At 41.8% G+C, this 21689-nt stretch overlaps 2 protein-coding genes across 2 annotated transcripts; both read left to right on the top strand.

The window, feature by feature from the left end:
* Window positions 1-567: 567 nt before the first annotated feature.
* LOC130729379 (probable inactive dual specificity protein phosphatase-like At4g18593) lies at window positions 568-2745 on the top strand. The gene is made up of 3 exons (XM_057581118.1): window positions 568-711; window positions 1884-2120; window positions 2208-2745. The coding sequence occupies exons 2-3, from the start codon at window positions 1886-1888 to the stop codon at window positions 2360-2362; spliced, it is 390 nt and encodes a 129-aa protein (XP_057437101.1). The 5' UTR covers window positions 568-711; window positions 1884-1885; the 3' UTR covers window positions 2363-2745.
* Window positions 2746-10366: 7621 nt separating this feature from the next.
* LOC130719700 (uncharacterized) lies at window positions 10367-19041 on the top strand. Its single transcript, XM_057570315.1, has 4 exons — window positions 10367-10466; window positions 10818-11119; window positions 11208-11442; window positions 19016-19041. Exons 1-4 carry the CDS (start codon window positions 10367-10369, stop codon window positions 19039-19041), a joined length of 663 nt encoding a protein of 220 aa, XP_057426298.1.
* The last annotated feature ends 2648 nt before the right edge of the window (window positions 19042-21689 follow it).

Below are 21689 nucleotides of genomic sequence, written 5' to 3'. Positions count from 1 at the left end.
GGTTTTTAGAATCATTGTGCCTCAATGCTTTGATTTCAGTGGTTTTGGATTTTTAGTTTGTGGTTTTATTTTGGTGTCTTTTAGGCTTTTGTCTCCCTTTTTTTTCTTTTTAGGGGAGGTTTCTTGGGGGGGGGGGGGGGGTGTAAGTTCTATTTCCGAGGAAGGTGGGCATCTTGAGTTTTGGGCTGATTTGTAGCCTGAGAGGGTAGATCCAGTGGTTTCAGTTGGCTTTTCTTCGCCAACTTTGGGGTGGGGGGATGTCGTGCATGCGAGGTTTGGAGGAATGAGGGTGTAATTTAACCTTCTCTCAATGGAGAAAATGTATATCAATTCGAGAAACTGTAACCGTTTCCCCAACAAATGACTTTTACGGGGTTTGAACTTGGGCTTTCATCCTTACAACCTATCACTAAATCAAGACCTGGATTAAAAAAATCATGATTATAAAATTTACAAAAACAATTATAAGATTAAAAAGATTGAATTTTACTAATTTATCAATTTTATTTAAAGAGTTTTAATTTAAATATAACTTCGTTGTTAGTTTCAAAAAAAAAAAACTTCGTTGTTTCTTCTTGTAAAAAAAAAAGTTAAATATATAAGTATCCTTACCCCTTTTCTTCCCTGCAAAACCCTTCTAGTGACTGATTTTCCTCCCTTTCCTCGGGTATTCATTCACTCCGGTCATCAACACAGTGAAAGCAACGTCTGGTATGTTGTTATGTTGGTTTTGGCTCATTACTTAATCTTATTGATGGTAGTTGCGTCGCTCATTGTTTGATAAAATTCCAATTTTCGGTAATGTTTTTGCGATGTCAAAGTGTAAAACCTGTGATAGTGATTTAGGGTTTAGGGGTTTACTGGTATCCTTTTTAATGTGTTTAGTGCTCTCAAGTTTAGCCGTTTAGGGGAATATGATCTGCATATTTTGATTTTTGGTCTCAAATATTTGAAGTGCCATCTATGAAAAAGATTAATCAGATGATGCAAAGGATCATATCATCGTGAGCAATTAAATCTTTGAGGGACTAATTTTTTATAATTATAAAACTAATATGGTGACGTTTTTAATTTTAGAGGATCAACTAAGGGCCAAATCTTCTGTCTTTTTCATTTGTGTGGTTAACGAAGCCTTTGTTTAGGTTTGGTTGTCTGAGATGCTATTTGTGTGTTGTCTTTTCTGTGCTGTGTGAACTGGATTTTGGGGATTACCTTCTTGCAAGGTATATGAACTTGAGTTTGGCGTGCGAAGTATTACTGGGTTCTGTACTTCTGTTTCTCAAGCGGTTCTATTTACAGCTTAAGCTTTTGGGATAATTGGTTCATGACATGGTATTAGAGTATCTAAGACTAAGTGGTCTACACTCTACAGTTTGATCCTTGTTACCCCCAATATTCTAATAAAATTTGAATTTCTGCACATAGTGGGTGGGCTTGTGCATTGTCCATGCTTCAATCCCAGGTGAGCTCTTTTTTTAGGGTCGTGTTAGAAATCTAATAAAAGCATTCATGTGTCATTTACCCAGCTTAAGCTTTTGAGGTAATTGGTTCATGACATATTCATTCATCACGGACTTATGAGTTTAGAGGTGCCTTATATTAAGAGTGCTACTTGATGGTATTTGCAGTTTCCAGTATACGATTTGCATTTGATTAATGCACAGGTGCTCTTACTAAGTGTGCATGATGAACCTACAATCTCAAACCTATATGAACTATGTGTGGGTTTATCAGGAAGTCTGTTCTAACTTCTAAACTTTGAAAATAATTCTGCCCGGATATAAATCTAGTTTTATGTGCTGATATGCTGAAGTATTTCTTCTATTTTTGTTTGCTTTAAATTCACTGGTCATCAAGCATAACACCATTTGATTATTCAATAGGAATGGCTGAAACTAGTAGCTCTGAGCCAGAGACCCCAGCCAAACCTCAACTTCTGTACCGGTGTAAGAAGTGCAGAAGAATTGTTGCTTCAGAGGAGACTATGGTTCCCCATGAACGTGGAAAAGGAGAATCAAGCTTTAAGTGGCAAAAGAGAAGCAATGAACCCTGGGAAGTAGAAAAACAGCCGGCTGAATGCACCTCAGTATTTGTTGAGCCCATGAAGTGGATGCAAGCAGGTACTAGTAAATCTCCCTCATATCTTGTAGTTTGTTTTAACTTTTCAAACTCTAGACTAACAATGTGAATACTGGTTGACATGGAAGTACAAGAAGGTCATGTGGAGGAGAAACTTCTCTGTATGGGGTGTAATGCTCGTTTGGGTTCCTTCAACTGGGCTGGCATGCAGTGCAGCTGTGGAGCCTGGGTTAACCCTGCATTTCAACTGCACAAAAGCAGATTAGATGAGTGTCATATGTAAACCAATCACCTTGCAGCTTTCCCAAAAAACCAGAGCTTGAAAAATATGTAGGTTATCTTTTTTATGAACGAAACACAAGGCAGCTTAGTTTGGAAGATTGTCTTGTACATGTTTTACTTCTTCAGAGTTCAGACTAGGCTACTAGATGCTAGTCATCCAGTGAGACATACTGTAAATGGTTCTTCCACACTTATCTGCAACATAAGTTCCTCTTTTTTTGGTTACAATGGAAAATAACATAAGTTCCTTTAAATCTTATTTCTTTTTTCCCTTATTTTGTAGCCAATATTTTTGTGTTCACCCTTCCAATGTTGCAATTTACGTTCTGGTGGAATGATTGTTAATGCGAGCTAGACCATTATCATGTGGTGTTACTAGGCCTATCTGCTGGAACCATTATTAGGCTTGTCTGCAAACATTAATTTGTCAAATGTTTATGGTGTTATAGCTGTTATATTTACCTACTTAAGTTAGATTGTAGCTGTTAGAATATTCTATTAACTTTATTGAGTATACCTGGAGTGACTTCCATGAACCTTATTTATAACTTCTTATTTACTTTCTCTTTTCCTATTTATCTGTCTAAGAAGAGAAGGTTCACACAAATTAAGGAAAACAATGTATTATTTGTTTTCCTATATCACCTTTTAAAATATATTTTATCTTTCTTCATTTATTGTTTTTGTAAGGGTATTTCTTGGAAAAACATCAATTCACTTTGTTTGGTAGAGGGAGGTTTGGATAGAGAGAGATGGAGAAGAGAGAGTTAGGGGGAAGTATGTGTGTTTGGTAGGTGAGAGGAGGGAGATAGAGGGGAGAAAAAGTGGTGGGTCCCACCACTTTTTTGATCTCTCCAAATTGAAGAGAGATTGAAGAGAGATGAGTGAAGGCTTGATTTATACTATGTTTGGGGTCTCTCTCTTCTCTATCTCTTTTCTCTTTAACACTTTGTTTGGTAGAGGGAGGTTTGGATAGAGAGAGATGGAGAAGAGAGAGTTAGGGGGAAGTATATGTGTTTGGTAGGTGAGAGGAGGGAGATAGAGGGGAGAAAAAGTGGTGGGTCCCACCACTTTTTTGGTCTCTCCAAATTGAAGAGAGATTGAAGAGAGATGAGTGAAGGCTTGATTTACACTATGTTTGGGGTCTCTCTCTTCTCTATCTCTATTCTCTTTAAATCTACTCTATTTCTCACCTATTTCTCTCTACTCAACTTCTCTCTTCTCTACTCTCTCTTCTTTATCTCTCTCTTCTCTACCAAACAGAGTGTAAATCTACTCTATTTCTCACCTATTTCTCTCTACTCAACTTCTCTCTTCTCTACTCTCTCTTCTCTATCTCTCTCTTCTCTACCAAACAGAGTGTTAATGCTCTCTTGAAACTCTAAGTGGACAGATATATAGAACCAATTTTTTTTCTTCAAAGTGGACAGTTAATAAGAAATGGAGTGAGTATAACTTATAAGTGGTAGGTGACTTATCTATTATGGTTGTTGCTTATCGTCCAAGATATAGGGAACGAGTTTGATAAGCATGCTTCTATTAAGGATCCAAGATATAAAAAAATAAGATTTATTGAGATAGACAACTTCAGCCCACACATAAATCTGTCATCTTTTGAGAATTTTTAAATTATATTTTTATTTTATGCATACCCGATTACCCAAACAAAACCAACCCGATTTTAATCAGTTCATTTTGATTCTTATTTGCTTTAAAAATTAAAGGGTTAATCCTCTAATTAGTCCCTGTGTTTGTGTCGCCGTCTGAAATTGGTCCCTCCCCGGAAAATTTGAAAATGTGAGTCCTTGCGTTTGGAAAGTGTGTGGAGCAGGTCCTCGCCGGAGTTGGGAGCTCCGGCGAGTGATGACTAGGCTTGCTGACTGGATAATTTTATCTGACGTGGCATAAAAAATTAAATAAAAATTAAATTAAAAAATTTAAAAAATCCCTTAATTAATTAACTTACCCTAATTAATCATAATCCTAATCCAAATACAATCCTTATTCCTAATTAACTTACTAAAACATATTCAATTACTCCCCCCAATAATAATCCACAATTCCCCCCTCAATTAACCCAGGATCCTAATTTCAAACCCTAATCATCTTCAACCTTGTCACTCGTATCTCAGCTTCAAGGCTCTCTCTCGCATCTCATCTTCATCCATTTGCATCAACATTCTCACTCGTATCTCATCAATCAAGTTCGTCGACCATTGCAGCAAGTTTAAGCAACTGTGAGAAGGCGAAGTCGAAGTTGGGAGCTCGCGTTTGAACTGAGGTAAGCTTGCTTCTTCTTTGCGTCTTCGTTGTGTATGTCGTTTGCATCTTCGTTGTGTATATCGTTCTTAGGTGTAAGGATTGCTTGGGTGGGTTTGATTTGGTTTGGATGCTTTTGTTCTTGGGTTGCTATTTTTGGTGTTTGTTTGACTGAACAATGATTGTTTCAGGATGGTGTTTTCTTTGGCTGTGCGGCATGGTGGGTGGTTTGGTACTTCTCCTTATTGGCACTACTTTGGTGGTGGTAGAACTGTGCTAAGTGATATGGATGAGGATAGATGGTCCTTCCTTGATACTGTGGATCTTGTCCAGAAATTGGGTTACAAAGAGTTTGACCTATGGTGGGTAAATGCTGAGGATATTGCTGAACACAAATTCAGGAGGTACAAGACTGACAACGATGCTATGGAACTAGCTAAGTATGCTACTAGTAATGGTTACAATGAAGCTTTGCTGTTTGTTGAGACTAAAGGTGTCCCTGGTTTTGTGCTTGGTGGAAAAAAGGAAAAGGAGAAAAACCAAGGTAAAACCAAGGCTGTGAGGAAGTCACATAGACTGCAAGCAGTGATGAGAAAGACAAACAATGAGGGCCAGAGTATAACTATTGTTTTGTCTGATGATGATGAGTCCCAGAATGATGTTGTCCTCCCAGATATTGTCCCTGAAGTTTTTGATGAAGTGAATGATGAAACTGGGATTGAAGTTCAAGTTGCTGAGAGTAATGCTGAGAATACTGCTGAGAATGGAGCTGAGAAAAGTCCTGAAGTTGCTGAGAATGAAACTGAGAATAATGCTGAGAAAGAAGGTGAGAAAAGTCCTGAAGCTGAGAATTTGATTTCTGATATTCCCAACCAAGATGGAGAAAACAGTGATAGTGGCAGTGACATTTCTGAGGAAAACATAAGGCTTGAAGACAGTGAAGAAGAGAGAGACCTAGGGAATGAAGATGGGTTTCCAAACTCAACTTTTGTTGAGGCAGAGGCACTGTTGAATGAGCATATCAACCAAATGATGCTCCAAGGTAAGGGGGATGATCCAGACTATGATGGAGGCTATGAGAGTGAGGACCTAGAAAGTGTTCCAACTGATAGTGACCTTGAAGAACTTCCTAGAAGAAAGTTTCCAAGGTTCAATGAAGAGGATCTCAATGCAGATTTCAGATTCAAACTAGGGATGGACTTCTGTTCCCTACAAGAGTTCAAAGATGCTCTAGCTGACCATGCTGTTGCATGTGGTAGGGAATTTAGCTTCAAGAAAAATGATAGCATAAGGTGTAGGGTGGTATGCAAAACTGATGGGTGTCCATTTGTCATGTTATGTAGTAAGGTTGGGAACAAGCAGACATATAGAATCAAAACACTTATAGATGAACACACATGTGCCAGGGTGTTTGACAACAAGTCTGCCACTGTTAAATTTGTAAAGAAGAAATTGTTGAACAAGGTGAGGATAACAAACAAAATAACCACAAATGAGATTGTTGATGACTTTAGAATCAATCTAGGGACTGGGATTACAAGATATAAAGCATGGAAAGGAAAGAAATTGGCTACTGAAGAAATAGATGGAGCTACTGAGTTGCAATATACTCTCTTGTGGAGATTTGCCAATGAGCTGAGAAGAAGGGCAGCAGGTAACACATGCAAGATGAATTTTGTGTCTCCAAGGACTACATTGCATCCTAGATTTAGCAGATTCTATATGTGCTTGGATGGATGTAAGAGAGGGTTTCTTAGTGGGTGTAGGCCATTTATTGGCTTGGATGGATGCCATTTGAAGACCAAGTATGGAGGAATTCTATTGTCTGCTATTGGTAGAGATGCTAATGAGCAGTACTTCCCCCTTGCCTTTGCTGTGGTTGAATCAGAAAACAAAGACAGTTGGATGTGGTTTATGGAGTTATTGATGGGTGACATAGATCCTGCTAGATCATCTAGATGGGTCTTCATTAGTGATCAACAAAAGGTACACCTACACCTTCATTTTTTGCTTCTATGTATTACAATATCATACTAGATCATCTAATGCTTATTCAATTATTCCTCAGGGTTTGATGGAGGTGTTCAAAGAAGAGCTTCTACAAGGTTGTGATCACAGATTGTGCGTGAGGCATCTATATGCCAATTTAAAGAACAAGTTTGGTGGTGGAGTCCTTCTTAGGAACTTGATGATGGCAGCAGCCAAAGCTACCTATGAAGGAGCATGGAGGGAGAAAATGGACTTGATTAAGCAGCATAATGCAATAGCCTATGAATGGTTGATGGACAAACCTAAATCCTCATGGTGCAGACATGCATTTAGCATCTACCCAAGGTGTGATGTTGTCATGAATAACCTCTCCGAGTCCTTCAACGCAGCTATTTTGATGGCCAGAGACAAACCTATACTAACTATGATGGAGTGGATAAGAACCTATGTCATGGGGAGATTTCCAATTATGATGGAGAAGCTCAGAAAGCACAGTGGACAGATTATGCCAATACCCTTACAGAGAATGGCATTTGAAGCTGGAAAGTGTAAGAATTGGATCCCTAGGACTGTAGGTGCAGCTACTTATGAAGTTCGACATTCTAACCGTTCAGAGAGGCATGTTGTTAATATTAATGCCAAGAAATGTTGCTGTGGATTTTGGGAGCTGAATGGATTTCCTTGCAGACATGCAGTTTGTGCAATTAATTTCCACCGCCATGACCCTAAGGATTATGTTGAAGACTGCTATAAGAGGGCTGCTTTCCGGGCAACATATGAAAACTATATCACACCACTGCCTGGTCCTAACCAGTGGATTGTGACACCAAATGACCCTGTCTGTATTATGCCACCCTTGTATAAGAGAGGGGCAGGGAGGCCCAAGAAATTAAGAAGGAGGGATCCTTATGATGACCCTAACCCTAACAAATTGAAGAGGGGGGGAGCATTTGTAAGGTGTAGCAAGTGCAAGCAGTTTGGACACAACAAAAAGGGATGCAAGAACCCAGCTGTAGATGATGATGAGGCAGATTTAGAGGGAATACTGGAAACAATTGGAGAAGAAGTTGATGCAGAAGGAATAGAAAATGATGTGCCTGGAACTGATGAACCTGCAGTTGATAAGAACAAAGCAAAGGTATTACATATGTGTTGGTAATTAATCTTATATCCTAATACTATGCATATGTATAAGCCTGAAAACTAATGCATATTTTATTGTTTGTGAATATTGGTGTGCATAATATTTTCAGAAGAAAGGTTTTAGAAAGTGCAGTAAATGCAAACAATATGGCCACTACAAAAACAGTTGCAAGAACATCCCACAGGTCCAACCCCCTTCTCTGCCTGGGGTTGTTATAAGGGAACCTGTGAATACTCCTGCCCCTGTCACACTGCTTGTGAATTCTGGAAAACAGGCATTGATCTATCCCTATTTTGGATTTGTAGTGATAAACAAAGGATTAACTGTGAAACTAACCTTGTTAAATTATTTCAGAAAGAAAAAGTAGTAGAGGTTCCCAGATCTGAGAAGGGGAAAGGCACCAAAAGCAAGCAGTTTTCTGGAATCACTTTTGATGGAGGTGCAAGCACTTCTGCCTCAAATTTCCAAGGTCAGATGGATAGTGTAGCAGTTGCAGTTGAAGCACAAGAGACCCCCATGCCCAATGAAGAACAAGCTATGGTAGATGGAGATGCTCTACCTACACAGTGCAGTGGTGTTGTTGACAAAGCCCTTGGATGAAGAGATGACTTTTGCATAGTGGGAAAAAGCAAGGAATCTCAGCAGAATTTGGACCACATGGCCACTAGGGTCTGATTTTTTGTAATATTTATGGGGGGTGGGGATTATGGACCACATACTATGACCAAGACTATTATTATAAGTGTCTTTTTTGTTGAAACCCTGTTTAAGATGCTCTGTCAGATTTGTCCAAACAATGAGCAGTGTGGAGCATGTCCACACTTTATGTATTCAATTTCATGGTTCCAAAATCATGGTCTCATTTGAATTATGCATTCAATTTCTTTTTCTGTACTTGTTGTCATTTTAATGAGGATTCAATGATAAATGTGTTTGGTGAGTGAAGTATGAACTCAAATTGAGAAATAAATTTCACAACAACTCTTTTTCAATTTCATTAACATCTGCATACATCAATTAGGACAGAAATCACACCCTCTCATTACATTTTTTCCAGTACCAGAAAACAACAGACAAATCAAACCCTCCCCTTACATTTTCTCTAGTAAAACTGTCACTTTAAACCCTCCCCTTACATAAACACCACACTGTCACTAAAAAACACATCAAAGCAATCACACTTGCAACATTCTTCTGAAATCTCTCTACTTCAAGTTTCTTCTTCAGCTTTTTCATTTTTTTCATCAAATCAGGAACATGGTGCACAGAGTTGTGGTTTGATGAATTGCCAATCTCAGAACTCATTGTCTCAGCATCTACATGCGGTATAACTGGTTCTCTACCTTCAAGTGGATCATCAATCCAAAAAAAGAAATCACATGTGCCTGGAAGCTGAAGATTTAAACAAAGTCAGTGTTGATAGGGGATTTAGGCATAACACACACATATGGCTGCAAATTGGATATATAAGTGACAACCAACTTACCTGCCAATTTTTGCACCTAAGAAATCTCCTTTCTGAGTTTTCACGAGTACCAGCAGTGTAGAGCATTAGAGGAACTCCACATTGACATTTTACCCTACCACCTGCACTTCGATGCCTGGAACGACAAGAGGATGCAGAAGAACCATTCATGTCTAATAAGATCCAGTTGAAGGAGAACACACCACTGTAGATCGAAGAGAGGAGATACACGAGCACTAGAGAGGAGAAGTAGAGGATCGATGGGAGGGATGAGGAGAAGAGAGGATGGAGATCGCAGGAGGGATGGAGATCGCAGGGAAGGAGATAGCAGAGGGATTATGTCGATGGGAGGGATGAGGAGAAAAAGGATCGAAGGGGGTGATGAGAAAAAGATAATTGGGATAGCATGAACCCTAATTTTACTTCTTATGATCTGAAAATTGGGGTGAAATTAGGAATAGGGATTGTATTTGGATTAGGATTATGATTAATTAGGGTAAGTTAATTAATTAAGGGATTTTTTAATTTAATTTTTATTTAATTTTTTATGCCACGTCAGATAAAATTATCCAGTCAGCAAGCCTAGTCATCACTCGCCGGAGCTCCCAACTCCGGCGAGGACCTGCTCCACACACTTTCCAAACGCAAGGACTCACATTTTCAAATTTTCCGGGGAGGGACCAATTTCAGACGGCGACACAAACACAGGGACTAATTAGAGGATTAACCCAAAATTAAATTACCAAATAAATCCGAACAAGTTAATTTTAATTGGTTCAAATATACACGAATTAAACCAAACTATCAACACTACTAATATGATTGGGCAAGGTAAAACAATTCTTCAGTTGTATTATGGCATAAGTGACATTGTATCTTTAATTAAATAATAAGTGTTTCTTCGTGTATCGCAGTGCCGTCATTTACATAATAGCACCATAAAAACTGATGAAGTTAAATCATGTATTAAATAATTTGGGAAAAACAACACAAAGTCAACAACAAAAACATCATTCCCGTGCTAAGCTCTCAATATTTCCCTTGTTGGATCGTCGATTGGGAGGTCCAAGTTCATGAGTTTTATAGTGGGCTTGTGGAAACGGTCGTTGTCAAAGTGAGTGTCAGTGAAGGGGTTCAGGGAGGCTTATATGCTGGATTACAGTGAAGGAGTCGAAAGGTTGGTTGTTGGGAGAGAAAAAGGTCGAGGAGAGAGAGGACTCAGTAGTGGAAAAGAGGTGAGTGAGGCAGGTTAACATAGGGTGGCGGTGAGTGGCGGTTTCCGACACTGTCATAGCCACCTAAGTTAGTGGGCGTGGTGATGCTATTGCGACGACCATCATTGATTGTATGGGGGTTTTCTCCATATGGTCTCTGGATGAGGGATAACCGGACGACCTATTGGCTATTATTGCAGTGGGTAAAAATCATGAGTCCAAATTCCAAACTTTTTTTTATTGAGGTTGATATTATGTGGCACCAAAAGTTTATACTATTCATGATTTTCTTTTTTGAAGGCTATACTATTCATGAATTAAATGCAGTGATATTGTAATCTTTAGTAAAACTAAAAACTTTTCATTTTCTAATTTATTAAATCAGTGTCTTCTGGCTACATCCGGTCGCCATTTGGCCGTGTTGTTCGACGGCATCTACCAGAGAGGGTTCTGCGCCAGTTTGGCTTCATACAGGATGTCCCTCGACACCCCTCTGAGATCCAGACGTCTGGGTCCCTTGCTGAGACCGCAGATGCTGCCTTTGCTGAGTTTGCGCCGCACCTCCGCCCTCAGGGGATCCCCGCTACATATCCGGGAGAGGCTGTGGAGGATTACATGAGGTGGTACAGCGCTGTGTCCCATCGGTTCATCATCCCTGATGATAGGAGGGAGGAGTTCAGTGCGGTGGTAAGTTTGAATTTTATTTTCCATTCAATTGTAATTTTTTGTTCATGATATTTTATTTGTATCTAATATATCTACATTATTTTTGCAGACTGTTATGCGTCGGGTCGTGGACTTGTTGGAGCAGTCACTCGAGGTGCCAGATGCTCCTGCAGAGGGCACGCATTCCCGATCCCTCACTGAGAGGGCGCTGGATCTTATTAGATCCAATGCCTTCATTGGTACCCAGGGGGTAGCCTTTGCTGCTGTCCGAGGAGCTAGAGCTGCAGGAGGCAGAGGTCGTGGAGACAGAGCGCGTGGAGGCAGAGGTCGTGGAGGCAGAGCCCGTGGAGAGGGTGCTCCTGCAGAGGGTGTGTAACACCCCGATTTCGGTAGCGTCACTTTAGTAACCAAAATAAACTTAATGCGGAAAAACGTGAATATTTTTTTTTTAATAATAACTAAGACAAGACTGAATTAAATAAAACCCAACAATAACAAAATCAGAACTAATATACAATATATAAACAGCCCCCGCTGTAGTAGTAACCTCGTCACGAGTAAACCTCCAGTGACGGAAAGAAAAGTACAACGCCCGTAGGCAATATATACAAACCAAATGAAAAGGGTGAAGTGCCCGCAACACCATCCCTCAAAACTGAGAATCAGCTGACCCAATGGCCTGAAAATAAGACTTCCTAAGTCCAACCAACTCTCTGTGATTCCCGTAAGGAAACCACACAAAAAGCTATAGGCGGATCTACCCTGTCCCCTAAGTAACAAATGAAGCAAGACTGTCAGAGCTAAAGCTCTACTCCTACACTAATCCTAACTCGAGGAGCTCATACCAACACTCAAAACTATGTGCTAGCATGATCGTCGTCTGAATCAGAATCCAGAACGACCAAGTCTACTAACCCTATTCGTCCTCCCCTCGCAACCGCAGTGCGCTCCGATGCTGGACTCACGGGCTTAGGGCCCGAACCCTGATCATCGATGATCGCAACGGTGGGTGCACTAGACCCTGCCGAAGGCACTCCCACTGGAATCTCCTCTGAGGGATCCTCCTCGTCTGAAGACAATGGTGGTGGTGGTGGTCCTCCAAGTCCTGGTCCACAATGAACGCCCGGTGGCAAGTTGAAGCTGATAGAGCATCGCCTCAACACTCCTGACCTCAAGAGTCCTCCACTGTCCACGTGATCCTCCATGATACGCCCCGAATACGTCGCTCGGTGGCTCGCGGGGTCAACCACCCACGACCCGGGGTCGTCCTGATCGATCATCTCATACCTAATCCCCCCCGAAGGGTGGACCATGGTGTACCAGTCCGCAATATTCATCTGACAAAAGGCGTTGTCCGCCAAAACACACACAGAAGACGCGAGGGTCAACTCTAAAGAACTATGTAGATAATAAACCCAATAGGTACAAATAATAGATAGCCACTTAGGCTTATAACTAGAGATATCATTCCTAGGGTTGCATGTTCCACAAAATCATAACGACAATAATAACAATTAGCATGTTCCAAGTAAGTTTATCAAATAGCAACCACACTCATCAACTAAGTCAGTATGCATGTTGCGTGATATGTATGCAGGTTAACCCAGTCAACCAATATGCAATCCGGAACGGATGGACATCAACGGATCAGCCCTTCACCAGCCACGGTGGTGCCATTTCGGCCCGCGTGCCTCTTACACCAACAACAACGGTAGTCAGATCAGCCGTAACCCGTAGGTCTGCCATTTCGGTCTGCTACAAGAGACGTCTACAGACGCTCTATCACGGAAATCCGGGTCTTATGACCATTTTGGAATCCGACGAGGTCCAGAGTACGTCCTGTGTTAATACCCCATTAATGTTGCATGAATGCAGGATGATTAGTCAAACAACGTCTCCGTCCTCACTCGACACGTCGCCACGTGTTCTAGGTAAATTAAAGTCTCTAAAATCTTACCCTAAGGCAAAGTCGATTCTGCGACAAAAGACACACTTCACAACACACATAGCTGCTCCAACAGCACAAGAGTATCACATACTCGGGAACTATCAATTCCCCGGACTTATCCCCAGGATAGCCCAACAACATAGCTGCTCCAACAGCACAACGACCAACGCTGCTCCAACAGCACGACATCAAACGCTGCTCCAACAGCACAACAACGACATACTCAACACTTGGATCCGACGACACTCCTCGTTTTCCAGAATTAAGATTTCACTTCCAATGCCTTCCTTCGAGGTTGTTATCATTACTTAAAGATTTTGAGGTTATTTAAGGTCTTATGAATTTTCTTTATAAAATAGATTCCATTTTGTCTTATCGCAAGTCTTATACATTTACAGTATCTACCAATCCCAAGTCGCTTCCAGAGGATGTCTCGATCCACTAAACAAAATCAAGGCCCGAACCTCGTTCGTCCTATCAAACTTTCTCAAAACTCTCAAAATAAAATCGGCATGACCTGCCCGCTATTCTCACCATTCAGAATCTCAGATTCCAGTACAGAGCATATTTAAATCATCACAATCAACAACATGTCATATATCAATAAATCGCATCATAAACACTTAACACTTAGCATATAAAGCATGCACCACACATCCTAGATTACCCACATAGCACGTAGCATGTAAGTCAATCTTCAAAAACATTCAGTAGATGAATCATCTACATTGTCAGCCGAAGCCTCAGAAAACATTTTCAATCACACACAATTCCAGTGCATAAACAGTAAACAATGTCGAAACATCGACCCTAAGCATTAACTAGAGATTCAGTGAGAAGCCCTCACCTGAAAGTTCTCCAGAATGATTAACTAGTGCTTCCTCGCACTCAAAGTGTTGGTCCTCGGGGTAATCCTCAAAAGCACCTTCACAATGAAACCACAGAATACTATCAGAATCTATCGGAAACTAAGCTATCGATACTTACTAAGGTTACTCGAAGTAATCTATACTCTAAGGTACGATAATCTAGCGCGAAAAGACAAGTTTTCGGAAAAGGAAATTTCCTCCTCCCCCCTCTAATAGGCTCGGCCACTTTGGCTAATTATGGGGCTCGATTTTTCTTCGATCAAACTTGGTTCCTATGCTTTCATAAGCCGTAACTAAGGGTATTCTGAACTCGGAAAAATTATCGGATCAAAAACTGTCGCAGGGGTATTTTGGTCATGATTTTTAACTTAGGATTTTCAAAACTGAAATCCCAAAAATAAAATTTTGCAGGGACGTCACCAACGACGTTTATGACATCTAATCCTACTAGCACTAAGCTAAGGCGATAGTTTTCAGCCTAAAGGTTGGAACTTTACTCAAAAACTACATAAATGGGTATTTTAGGCTAGAATTGATTCCGACGGAATTCCGGCGACATAACGGAAAATCCAATCCGGCAGAAGTGATCTTGGGCACACATAGAAGAGGTTTAGAATCAGAAATGAAAGATTCAGGATAGTTTTGCAAAAACCCATAAACTATCCACTCAGAAAACTCTACAGAAAAGCTATGGAAAAAGCGATCGGAGGTAAGGATTAGCGACTATACCTCGAAACCTTGAAGCAGCAACTGATTGATCGACGATCAAGCAAACGATGAAGAAAATCTCTTCCTCCTTCTTCTCCTTCTTGGCCGCGGGTTTGGGTGGGGAAAATGGGTAGTTTTTTTGGTTTTTTCTTCCTTTCTTTGCTATATATAGAAGGTGGAAATTCGCGGGAAAATGAAAGTTTCGCGAATCTGATTTTTCCGGCATCATTCTCCATGAATTCTAAGATAGGTTTTGGCAAAGGAATTCCTAAGCTAAGAAGATGTCTCCTTGTATTTTTGGCAACTAATGCAAAGTCGGTGCAAAGTCGGTGTAAAACTATTTTACCCGATAAGTTGCTTTTTGCCTCGAATGTCGGAATAGAAAACTTCCTTCGGAAGAAAGATTGAAATCATCAAGAGAAATGGGTGTACGCGTGTAGAATATTCATTTGAAGCTCTGAATAGATAAAGTCCCCGAAGTCGGGTGATCTAGGGTTTTGAAATACCAGGGATTCGGTTTCGGCAAACTTCCGATGATTGGAATCGGACGTTCGTAGATCCTAGAGTTTCGCCTCGAAACGATTGTGATATATGGAAAAAGAGAAATTCTAACATTTCTCTGAAGATTTTTGGAATTAACTGCCATCGTGCCTAAAAGTGAAAATTAGCTATATACTAGGGTTTCTGACCTAGGTTTAAGCGTAAAACGTTCGTGCTATAACTTTTATCGATCATAATGCAATCCTTGAACTTTTCCTGAACTTTCTCCTTCATAATTATATTTCATTTAATAAACTTTCGTTCAGGTTTCCCTTCACATTACATCAACCCTAATCGTGAATAAGAAGTTTATTCACTTAGCGTAAACTTAAAAACTCGGGCCTTACATTACTACCCTCCAAAAAGAAAGTTTCGACCTCGAAACTTAAGGGTTAGTAAAAAGTTCTGGATACTGTTCTTGAATCTTCTCCTTCAGCTCCCATGTCGCATCACCAGTGTCTTTATTCCAAATGACCTTCACTAACTCGATCTCCTTCCCTCTCAACTGTTTTATCCTGGTGTCACCAATGCTAATTGGCGGTGTCTCGAAAGACAGATCATCCTTCAACTCAATGTCATCCAGCTCGATAACATGTGTCGGATCCGCAATATATTTCCTCAGTTGTGACACGTGGAATACGTCATGAATGTTTGATAGAAATGGAGGTAGTGCAATCTGATATGCGACTGGTCCAATTCGACGAGTGATCTGATACGGTCCAATGAACTTGGGCGTAAGCTTCTTTGACTTGATTGCTCGGCCAACACCCGTCGTCTGAGTAACTCTCAGAAATACATGATCTCCTTCTTCGAACTCCAGAGTTCTGCGCCTCTAATCTGCATAACTCTTCTGTCTACTCTGAGAAGTCCTCATCTTCTCTCTGATCTGCTTGATCTTCTCAGTGGTCTGTTGCAGAAGTTCCGGTCCTACCAACAGATTTTCTCCGTTTTGGTACCAACACAAAGGTGTTCTACACTTGCGGCCATACAAAGCCTCATACGGTGCCATACCAATGCTCGTATGAAAACTGTTGTTGTATGTGAACTCAATCAATGGCAATAAGGTATCCCAACTGCCCTTGTTGTCCAGAACGCAAGCGCGTAGCAAATCCTCCAACGACTGAATAGTTCTCTCAGTCTGTCCATCAGTCTGCGGATGATAAGCAGAACTTAGTCTCAGCCTCGTTCCCAAAGCCTCTTGAAGAGTTCCCCAAAAAATGTGATGTAAACTTCGGGTCTCGATCGGATACAATACTTGTCGGTACTCCGTGAAGTCGTACAATCTCCGCTATATATAACTCTGATAGTTTCTCCACGTTGTACGTAGTCCTCACCGTACGAAATGAGCCGACTTAGTCAGTCGATCCACGATTACCCAAATAGAATCGTATCCCTTCTGAGTTCTTGGCAAAGCCACGACGAAATCCATCGATATGCTATCCCATTTCCATTCTGGCACATCCAAGCTTTGTAGCATACCTGAAGACTTCTGATGCTCCACCTTCGCCTTCTGACATGTCAGACATGCAGCTACATACTCAGCCACTTGTCTTTTCATTCCTGGCCACCAAAAATTCATCTTCAAGTCTTGGTACATCTTTTTCATTCCAGGATGAATGCTTAATTTGCTCTTGTGACCCTCATCCATAATCAATCTTCTCAAGTCAGGGTTGTTAGGCACACAAACCCTATCCTTGCACCGTAGGATGTTGTCACTTCCTACCTTGAATTCTGGGTCTTTACCTTGACTTACCAAATTCCTTTTCCCGAGCAGAAACTCATCTTGTAACTGTTGGTCTCGGATTTCTTCCATCAACCCATTGGTAATCCTGATCATCCCGAACTTCAGTTCTCCCTCGGATAATTTCACATCCAAGCTCAAATCTCGAAATTGCTCTAACAGCTGCAGCTCCTTCACCATCATCGACGAGATGTGCATCTTCCTGCTCAAGGCATCAGCAACAACATTCGCCTTTCCAGGATGATATTGCAGAGTGAACTCGTAATCTTTGAGAAATTCCATCCACCGACGCTGTCTCATGTTCAGCTCCTTCTGCTCAAACAAATACTTCAAGCTCTTATGATCACTAAATATGGTAAAATTGCATCCATATAAGTGATGTCTCCAAATCTTCAGCGCAAATACGATTGCAGCTAGTTCCAAGTCATGAGTCGGATAATTCTTCTCATGCACCTTCAGTTGTCTTGAAGCATAAGCAACCACCTTTCGATGTTGCATCAGCACACATCCCAAACCTTGATGCAAAGCATCACAGTATACCTCATAAGGTTCCTCCGGTTGCGGTAAGACGAGTACAGGTGACGTCGTCAACCGTTCCTTCATCGTCTGAAAACTAGTTTCGCACGCTTCAGTCCATGCAAAAGGTTGGTCCTTCCTCGTCAGTTGAGTCAAAGGTCCAACTATCTTCGCGAAATTCTCGATGAAACGACGATAGTATCCCGCCAAACCGACAAAACTTCTGATCTCCGTCACTGTCTTCGGCCGTTCCCACGACAATACAGTCTCTACCTTTGCTGGATCCACAGCTATCCCCTCCTTAGAGATCACATGGCCTAAGAATTTTACCTCTTTGAGCCAAAATTCGCACTTAGAAGGATTGGCATACAACTCCTTCTCCCTCAGCACTTGTAAAACTTGTCGCAAGTGCTCCTCATGGTCTTCAGCATTCTTTGAATAGATCAGAATATCGTCGATAAACACCACGACGAATCGATCCAGGAATGTATGGAAAGTCATATTCATGTAAGCCATGAATATTGCCGGCGCATTTGTCACCCCAAATGGCATCACTAAGTACTCATAGTGTCCATAACGGGTTCTGAATGCCGTCTTCTGAATATCCTCGGTCTTGACTCTGATTTGATGATAACCCGACTTCAGGTCGATCTTCGAGAATATTGTAGCTCCTCGCAGTTGATCCATCAAATCATCGATTCTAGGTAACGGATACCTATTCTTGACGGTTATCTTGTTCAATTGTCGGTAGTCGACACATAATCTCGACTTCCCGTCCTTCTTCTTCACCAATAAGACTGGCGCTCCCCAAGGTGAAACGCTTGGTCGTATGAATCCCTTCGACAGAAGATCTTCGAGTTGGGACTTCAATTCCACTAGCTCCGCAGGTGCCATACGATATGGTGCAATCGAAATCGGCCCTGTTCCCGGTACGATGTCTATAGCAAACTCAATGTCGCGTACAGGCGGCAAACCAGGTACATCGCCAGGAAAAACATCCGTGAATTCTTTCACCACTGGAATACTGCCAACTTCTGGGTTCCCTTTGCTCTCCAAGCTTAGCAAAACAGAATACTCCTGAGATCCCTCGTTCAAAGCGACGCTGATGTGATTGGCGGATAGATACTCGGAAAGATCCGAATCAGGGAATACCACTGTCTTTCGGTTGCAGTCCAAAAGACAATGATAGCGGGACAACCAATCCATTCCTAGGATAACATCTAGGTTCTTAAGAGTTAGGCATACTAGGTTAGCATGGTAGATCCTATTGTTGTATGTTATCGGACAATACATGCATGCTGAATTAGCAAGTAGAGTCTTGGCAGGAGTAGCAACTATCAGATCGAAGCTCAAAGCAGTAATAGGAAGTCTTAATCTGATTGCACAATCTTTAGAGATAAATGAATGCGTTGCTCCGGAATCAAAAAGTACGGATAGAAGATTACCGTCAATCCCGCAGTCGCCTCTAATCAGTCCATCGACTCCCTCAGCATCCTCACCATCCATGGTGTAGACTCTCGCCTTCGCAGCAGGACGCTTCCCTCGAGCTGTGTTGACGGTTGGTTCCGCCTTTGGTACCTTACACTGTGCCGCAGTATGCCCCAGCTTATTACAGTTGTAACATTGAGGCCTCGTGTCGGGACAATCACGAGCATAATGCCCTGGCTTCCCACACTTGAAGCAAATCAGTTCCCGGTTCTGAGTCTGACCTCCTGAACCACCAGCATCACCGACCATGGGCCTGTAAGATCCTGATGCAAACCCTCTACCAGCAGGGCGCTGATACGGCCTCCTGTTCTGAAACCTTCCTCTGTTCTGATTATTCTGAGAGCTCGACCTCATCGGCCCTCCAGTTCCAGCCCGGTTCAACCTCCGGTTCTTCATCAGTTCCACTTCCGTGGCTTTCTCCACCAATGATTGGAATCGCATGATTCCCAGTGGCCTCACTGAGTCCTCAATATCGGGTCTCAGTCCATTCACGAAGCGCTTGCACATGTAGCGCTCGTCAACATGATCATTAAAGAATTGGAAATGCTTCGCCAAAGACTCCAGCTTCAAAGCAAATTCCGGTACAGACATACCTCCCTGACGGAGTGTCAGAAACTGCGCCTCCCTCTCATCCCGGGCACTTGTCGGAAAATACTTTTCCAAGAATGCGGTCCGGAACGAGTTCCAGTTAATTTCTTCATGGTTGGCTTCCATGATTCCCCTGGTGCCCTTCCACCAGTATTCAGCATCTCCCAGCAGAAGATAAGTCGCCATGCCCACCTTGGCACCCTCAACAGTTTGCAGTACGCCGAATATCTTCTCTATCTCCTGAATCCAAAGATCCGCTGCGTCTGGATCAGTACCACCAGAGAACTTTGGTGGGTTTTGCCTCCTGAAGTCATTGAGGCCTTTGTTCTGGTCCAGAGTGACTTCCCTCTGGCGCTGATGTTGTTCACGTGCTTCTTCAGTAGCACGCCTCATGGCATTATCGTTTGCCTGCGCTGTTACCGCTTGGGCCTGCGCTGTTACCGCTTGGGCCATAGTGGCCATCATCTCAGCTAGCTGGTTATTATTCACCATATTCTGTTAAAGGAAGCAAACAGTCAGTACTTATCATAAGATAGCATCTAGCATCACTATACAATATGAGTAAGCAATAACTTCAATCAATTTTTAAGCGAAAAATCGCTGGCAGACAATCAATTTTCACTCTTTGCAGAGTCACACAACCTAGCACAGAAGACCTATTCCCCAACAACTCCCGAAAGACTCGACCGTGCTCTAATACCACAATGTAACACCCCGATTTCGGTGGCGTCACTTTAGTAACCAAAATAAACTTAATGCGGAAAAACGTGAATATTTTTTTTTTTAATAATAACTAAGACAAGACTGAATTAAATAAAACCCAACAATAACAAAATCAGAACTAATATACAATATATAAACAGCCCCCGCTGTAGTAGTAACTGTAGGATCACGCGCTTACCACTACGCCAAAACCAATTGGTGTTAGTGAGGGCGCAACGTTATTTCTTATAGCGTAGCAGACAGCGCCCCGTTTCGAATGCTACCTGCAGGCAGGATGCTGGCCCACCTGGACCCAACAATCCCCCCCCCAGCACCTGCCAGCCAAACTAGCTGCACAGCATGCCTTCCGTGGGATTCGAACACGGGACCTGGCTCTGATACCACTTGTAGGATCACGCGCTTACCACTACGCCAAAACCAATTGGTGTTAGTGAGGGCGCAACGTTATTTCTTATAGCGTAGCAGACAGCGCCCCGTTTCGAATGCTACCTGCAGGCAGGATGCTGGCCCACCTGGACCCAACAATCAGAGGAGATTGTAAGATCAAGTTTTGATCTAGTAGTACAACTCTATGTTTTGATGATTACAAGTTAACCTTTTGATATGAACAATTGTGGTACTCTAACGTGTTTTTCTGAGTGTGCTATTTACAGGCTCTGACCTCAACTCAATCTCACACAAATCAGAAGCACTGTGTATAAAGAGTGACCCAAGCAACGCTTTCGCATTCACCATGTTCAGTATGAACAGTGGAAAAGCTTCAGAAGTTCTGAAGCTATACAAACTCTGATGTGGACTCAGTCGCTAGAAGCTCTGAAGATCCAGAAGTTCTGATAACCAAGAAACACTGAAGGTTCAGATGTTCTGATGGTGTAGAAGACTCTGAAGATCCAGAAGCTGAATAGTGGAAACTCTGAAGTCCAGAAGCAAGAAACTCTGAAGGCCATGTTCTTCCCTCTGAGTTCAGAATCAGAAGATACAATGGTCAGAGGATCTGTGCTTTCCCTCTGACTCTGATCAACCGGCTTCACAAGTTCCAATATGAAGTATTCCCCTGATCAGAAGTCTCCTAGGTTAAAAGGTCAAGTCGCTATCCAAGTACAAAAGCAAGTGTACCTTCCTGACGACCTACCTAACGTTCTCAGCCACAGCAGAAGCTGGATTTTCCAGAACTGCCCTCCAACGGTAGCATTTCCCATGCAACGCTCAACCCTAATCCTTGGAGTATATATAAAGGCTGAAGATTGAAAGAAGCGGCGAAGAAACTAAGAAGAAGCAATACACACGCGCAAGACATATTCAAAATATTCTAAGCTTTCTTTCATCTGAAATTCATTGTGTTTACTATAAGCTTTTTAGAAGCAATTTCTTTGTAAACAAGAACTTCATATACAGTTGTATAGTTTGCCTTTAGGAGATCAAGGTTGATCGGACCCTAGAGAAGACTAAGAGAGTGAATCTTAGTGTGAG

This window comes from Lotus japonicus, chromosome 1, assembly GCF_012489685.1.
Source record: "Lotus japonicus ecotype B-129 chromosome 1, LjGifu_v1.2".
Classification (NCBI taxonomy): domain Eukaryota; kingdom Viridiplantae; phylum Streptophyta; class Magnoliopsida; order Fabales; family Fabaceae; genus Lotus; species Lotus japonicus.
This window is presented reverse-complemented; position numbering and strand designations above follow the sequence as displayed.